At 63.5% G+C, this 6,183-nt stretch overlaps 1 protein-coding gene across 1 annotated transcript; it reads left to right on the plus strand.

The window, feature by feature from the left end:
* The first annotated feature begins 4,541 nt into the window (after positions 1 to 4,541).
* LOC124774846 (brain acid soluble protein 1-like) lies at positions 4,542 to 5,492 on the plus strand. Its single transcript, XM_047249513.1, has one exon. The coding sequence runs from the start codon at positions 4,542 to 4,544 to the stop codon at positions 5,490 to 5,492; it is 951 nt and encodes a 316-aa protein (XP_047105469.1).
* Positions 5,493 to 6,183: the final 691 nt, after the last annotated feature.

A 6,183-nucleotide genomic window follows, 5' to 3' on the forward strand; every position in this document is an offset into this window, starting at 1 on the left:
TGTGGGTCGCGAGTGCGTTTTTGGCTGGCTGTGTGTGTGTGTGTGTTTTGGGGGGGAAGGGGGAGGCGGTGGTGAAAGTGCAGTCGTTGCCACGGGCGTCGTCGGGTCGGGTGGGGCTGGGGCTGTGCGTCGTGGCGGAAAGGTGGTAGGTTGCGGGAAGCGAGCCCGTCGTTGACGGTGTCGCGTGAGTTGTGAATCGAGTGGGGCGCGGGGCGCGGGGCGCGGGACAGGAGCAGCGTGCCGCTGCGTCGTGGTCGTCAGCAGAGGCTGTGCGTGTGCTTGTCCTTTTTGTGGGCGGTTCGTGCGAGGCGTTTTTGTTTTGTGTTGCCCTAGTTGTTAGTTTATTTTGTTTGTGTTTGTTATTTTGAGACGACGACTGGTTGGTGGCGTGCGCGCGAAGTGGCGGTGTGCGCTTCCCGTGTCGTTTGTGTTGTTTTTTTTTTGTTTTTGTTTTTGTGTGTTTTTTTTTGCACTGGGCCCCGGGGGGTGGGTGGGTGCGTGCGTGTGTGTCGATTGCCGGCTGGCGAAAGGTGCGCCATCGGCGGGGTGGGTCGCCGGCACGAGTAGAGGCGGCGGCGTTGTTGCTGTTGTTGTGTGGTGTTTGTTTTGTTCGGCTGTGTCGGCGAGCTGTGTTGCGGTGCGTGTGAATGGTGGTGCAAAAGTGCTGGCGTTGGGGCTGCGACTGCGACGGCGGCGAGCCGCGGGCGCGCATGATAGTGATGTTGTGAACAGCGGCTGTGTACGGTAGTGGTGTTGTTGTAGCACGACGTGCATCCGGGCCGGCGCGGAAAGCGCAGTTGCGGGCGGTTGCCCTTCGGTGCCAGCCATGTCGCGTGAGCGGCGGGTTGCTGTGGTGTCGACACGTGGTGCTCTGGGTTGTTGTGTGGTGCCCTTTGGCCGGTGGGGGTGGTTCGCGTGCGTCTCGTTCGCGCTCGGTATCTGGTCGTGGTCGTGCTGCTCCCCCGTCTGTCGGCGGTTTTCGACGTCGTCTGTACGTTTTTGTCCGTTTGCGGCGGTGCCTGCCGACGTCGTCCCGTCGCGACCTTTCAACCGAAAGTGTGGCGCCCGAAGGTGAACGAACGTAACCCTGACCTCGGCGCTTTACGCTGAGCCGAGCGAACCGAACCGAACCTAACCTGTGGTGTGGTGAGGTGAGCTCAGCCTGTGAGCCCCAAACGTCTACGTAAGGTAAGCTGTCCGGCGGCTCACGCCTCACGTTTTGAACGCTTTTTTAACCTACGTTTGACGCTTCTTAACCTAGCACTGACCCCTTAACCTAACGTGTAACGTAACCTAACGTAACCTAACCTAACCTAACCTAACCTAACCTAACCTAACCTAACCTAACCTAACCTCTGACGCCTGACGTGTTTGAATGCTTAACCTAAGTTTGACGCTTAACCTAACCCAAGTCCCCTTAACCTAACCCACGTCCACCTAACCTAACCGAACCTAACCTAGACGTGTAAACGTAATGTGTAACGCGCAACGTGTAAGGTCGGCTGTCGTGTGTGCTGACGGCAGATTGGGTTGGTCTGTAGATTCGGATTGCGGTTTGCCTCGGTCGAGGGGTTGGGTCGGAAGCGGCGAGGGGCGGCGGCGCCTGTTGCGCAGGCGGCGTCCGTTTGCGGCGGGCAATTGTTGAGAAACGGCTGTGAATGTTGGCGGGCGAGAGGAGGAGGACGGCGCGCGATGTGGCCCGACGGCTGCGGGCCGATCGGGAAACGGCGGGAGGGCGACGGAAGGCGATGGGGCGGCGGAGGCGCGTTTGCACGGCCGTCATCGCCGCACGCCTCGGCTTGTGTGGCTGTGGCGCCGGCCGCGCTGGCCGGGCTGCCGCGGCGACGGTGTGGGAGTTTTGCCGAAGGTTTGGCCATTGTGGCGGGTCGTCGGCTGGGGCTGTGGGGGCGGCATTTGGGCGGGGGCGGCGATTCTCGGCGGGCCGACCCAGGCTGTAGCGCGCGGTAGCTGCAGTTTGGCCGTGGTTTGCGGCGCTGCCGTGGCGACTGGTTGGCGACTGTGGTGTGGCTGTGTGTAGCCCCATCCTCGGTGGTTTGAAAGGCGCGGGCGGTTGTGGCGCAGCTTTGGGGCTGCTCCGCACAGGCTGTCGGACGTTGGGCGGTAGCAAGCGCGGGAGGCGCGGCGCGGCGGCGCGCAGAGTGGCGGCCGCTCTCTCGGCCGTCCGCGCCCGCCCGCGACACTGGCTGGGCCCTTGTGATTCTCTGCTCTGCTCTGCCGTGCTGTGCTGTGCTTGCGTGCCTGCCGTCCCGCTCGCTCTCGCTCTCGCTCTCGCTGTGTGTTACGCGCGTCGTCGAAATGGCAGATCAGGCGGCTACGAACGAGACTGCTGCGGCACCCGCCGCCACCGGCACTACGAAGAAGGCCAAGTCTGCGTCGTCTGCGAAGAAGCCGCGCGCCAAGCCTGCGCACCCGCGCACCTCTGAGATGGTGACGGCCGCCATCAAGAGTCTGAAGGAGCGCGGCGGGTCGTCGCTGCAGGCGATCAAGAAGTACATAGCCGCGCACTACAAGCTGGACGCGGAGAAGCTGGCGCCGTTTATCAAGAAGTACCTCAAGTCGGCCGTCGTGGCGGGCGAGCTGGTGCAGACGAAGGGGAAGGGCGCGTCCGGCTCGTTCAAGCTTGCCGGCGCCGGCGGCGGGGGGGCGGCCGAGGGCGGCAAGGCTCGTGCTGGCGGTGCCAAGAAGAAGCGCGCCGCTCCGGCCAGCAAGGAGAAGAAGGGCGCCCGTGCGGCCGGCGCAAAGAAGGCTGGTGGCGTGAAGGCGGCGACCGGTCGGAAGGCGGGCGCCGCCAAGAAGGCGTCTGCGGCGTCGGCCGCTCCCGCGGGTGCGAAGAAGGCGGCTGCGGCCAAGCCGGCCAAGGCCAAGTCGCCGTCGAAGGCGAAGAAGGCCGCCAAGGTTCCGACGAAGAAGCCGAAGGCGCCGCGCCCGAAGAAGGCGACGACGCCGTCTAAGGCGAAGGCTTCGCCCAAGAAGAAGAAGTAGAGTAGAGTAGAGGAGAAAGAGATGGGAAAGGAAGGGTTTGGCGCTTGACCCCGTCGTCCCCACCCCCCGTCGTCGTCTAGTGGCGCGCAAGAGACGCGCGGCCCAAAACGGCCCTTCTCAGGGCCATCAAAGCACGTCGGGGAAGGTTTTGATTGTCGTGTTGCGTTTGGTGTGGGTGTCTGTCTGTATGCCCGTGGGGATGCTGTTTGCGTGCCGTGGTGGTTTGATTGCGGGGGTCGGTGGCGGGTGTGGGCGGCGGTAGCGGTAAGCGGTGTTGTTGTTGTCGTGGTTGATTGTCGCCGTGTTTGTGGCGGCGGCCGACGGTTGGTTTTCTGTCACGTTGTTTTGTTTGAATACGTTGGTTGGCTTGCCTGCGTTCGTTCTTCTCGGATGTGTGTCTTGTCTAGTCGTGTCTGGTCTTTGTTTTGTTTCTTTGTGTGTGTTATGTTTTGCAACGGGGGGCACGTTGAGATGTGGAAGGAGTCGGCGGGGATTTCGGTGGCGTGTAGAGCGAGCGAGCGCGCCTGCCTGGCCGTTGGCCGTCGGAGTGGAGTGCGGGTTTTTTTTGTTTTCGAAACGAAAGCGGCGGCCGGCCAGCCACCCGTGCGGTGTGACGTCGGCCGTTGGGTATTGTGCGCTTTGAGCGCCGGGGAGGGATGATGTGTGATTGTTGCGCGCTGCTAGCAGGCAGGCAGAGTGAGCGGGTGTGTGTGGCGGACGGACGGGAAGTGGTGGTTTTTGTTTTTGGGTTGCGGGGCGAGAGGCAGGCGACCGACAAAGTTTGCTCGCGACGGAGAGATGTTAGTGGCCCTGAAAAGGGCCGTTTTTGTTTGTGCGGTGCGGTGCCGCGGCGCGGTTTAGGCGCGCTCGCCGCGGATGCGGCGCGCGAGCTGGATGTCCTTGGGCATGATGGTGACGCGCTTGGCGTGGATTGCGCACAGGTTGGTGTCTTCGAAGAGGCCGACGAGGTAGGCCTCGCTGGCCTCCTGCAGGGCCATGACTGCGGAGCTCTGGAAGCGCAGGTCGGTCTTGAAGTCCTGGGCGATCTCGCGCACTAGGCGCTGGAATGGCAGCTTGCGGATGAGCAGCTCTGTGCTCTTCTGGTAGCGCCTGATTTCTCGCAGGGCGACGGTGCCCGGCCTGTAGCGGTGGGGCTTCTTGACGCCTCCGGTGGCGGGCGCGCTCTTCCTCGCCGCCTTGGTGGCGAGCTGTTTGCGCGGCGCCTTTCCGCCGGTGGACTTGCGGGCCGTTTGCTTTGTGCGGGCCATGGCGGTAGCGTTGGCGGTAGCGGAGCGGCGTGCGTGGAGGTTAGGTGCGGCGCGGCGTCCGGTGCTGCCTTGACAACGGGCCCGCGCGCCTCCGTGCTGCGCTTATATGCCCTCGGTTGCGCGTGGTGGGGGGAGGGCGGGCCAGAGTCTATATAGGGGGGCGGCGGGCGCGCTGGGCGCAGGGTGATTGCTGAAGTTCTTCGTAATAAAGCGGCATATACACAGTGTTGCCGATGCCTCGAACTTGGACACTCCATGAAATACTGTGGCATGCCCGCTTTCTGCGTGAAGTGCGGCGAACAGCACGCCACTGAAGGGTGTGAAAAAACGGGAATCCCGCACAAAGACTTCACACCCAAGTGCAAACTGTGTGGCGAAGAACATTGCGCCAACTACAGAGGTTGCACGAAACATAAGGCGTACGCGGCCCGCGCACGCGGGAACGACGCACAGCAACGCAGAGTTCCGGCGGGAAACTCTCACCCACGTGGAGCCCCAGCGCCCGCCAACAGCCGGACAAAGAGACGACGCGGCCGCAGAGGCCGCGCCACGGGAAGAGCGCATTCCAGAGCGGTCGTCAACCCCGGCCAGCAGCAGGGGAACTCCAACGCCCGGAACAAAGAACCGCAGCGGCCCCACAGGCAGCCGCAGAACTCCGCCCCGGCAGCAAAAATAAATGGCGGACCTGCTCCGCACGCCGCCATACTCCAGGTACCTGTGCGCCAACCCACTGCCCCTGCAGCAGCTCACCAGGCCGTAGCTCCGCCCTCCCCGCCGCAGCGCGCGGCCATGACGGCGGCGCAGCGGCTGGTAGCCCCGCCTCCTGCGCCCCTGCCACGGCAAGCGGCCCCCCCGGCCGCTCCTCGCAGCAGCCGGGCGGACCAATCAGCACCGCCCGCCCCGGACCAGGCCAGCATGGCGGACTTCCCCGAACCGCGATGGCGGCAGCAGCGGCCAACCACGGTTCAGCAGCAACCTCCACGGCAGCAGCGGCCAACCACGGTACAGCAGCAAACTCCCGCAGCCCACGTCGACGCCAGCCAACAAAATGGCGGCAACCGGGAGACGGGAAGCGACCATGTTGTCGGCCCCCGACAAGATGGCGACCGCATTGACCGTCTCCTCGACGCAATGCAGCTCATGATGGCTCGCATGTCCGAGCTAATGGCCGCAGTACATCAGGTACTCGCCGTTGCAACATCCTCAGCCCAGCATGCCTGAACACCACAGGAGCATGAGGATCTGCGTGTTCAACGCTAATGGCCTGAGGACGCAAGACGGCGAGTTCCGGCAGTTTCTACGCGACGAAGACATCGACATCTGCCTCGTCGCGGAAACGCACCTGAAGCCTGGCGTACGAGTCGGCGTGGCCAATTACGCCTGCTACCGATACGACCGACCGACTGCAGGGGGCGGCACGGCTGTTTACGTCCGACGCTCCATTCGACACCACCGTGTTCCTGTGCCGGAGCTCACTGCAATGGAAGCAGCCGCCGTTGCAGTCGACACCGTGCACGGAAGAATCACGTTCTGCGCTGTCTACAGGCCTCCACGCGGTGCACTGGACGCAGAAGACGTAAACAAGCTCCTGTCCCTCCCAGGTAACATCATACTGGGAGGCGACTGGAACGCTAAGCACGCTGCCTGGAACAGCCGCGTCACTAACACCAGCGGTCGCCGGTTACAACGCGTGGTCGAACGACACGACGCGATAGCCGTGGGACCGTACGAACCGACCATCTACCCGGCAAGAGGGCGTGAGGACGTGCTGGATTTCATTATCCTTAAAGGAATCCGGCAACATGTGGCAGCCAGCACCCGGACGGCACTTTCCTCCGACCACCTGCCGGTAATCTTCACGCTCGACTCGGAGATAATGCCGATGCGACGACACGGACTCGACCTCAGGGGC

Source organism: Schistocerca piceifrons, unplaced genomic scaffold (assembly GCF_021461385.2).
Source record: "Schistocerca piceifrons isolate TAMUIC-IGC-003096 unplaced genomic scaffold, iqSchPice1.1 HiC_scaffold_992, whole genome shotgun sequence".
Classification (NCBI taxonomy): Eukaryota; Metazoa; Arthropoda; class Insecta; order Orthoptera; family Acrididae; genus Schistocerca; species Schistocerca piceifrons.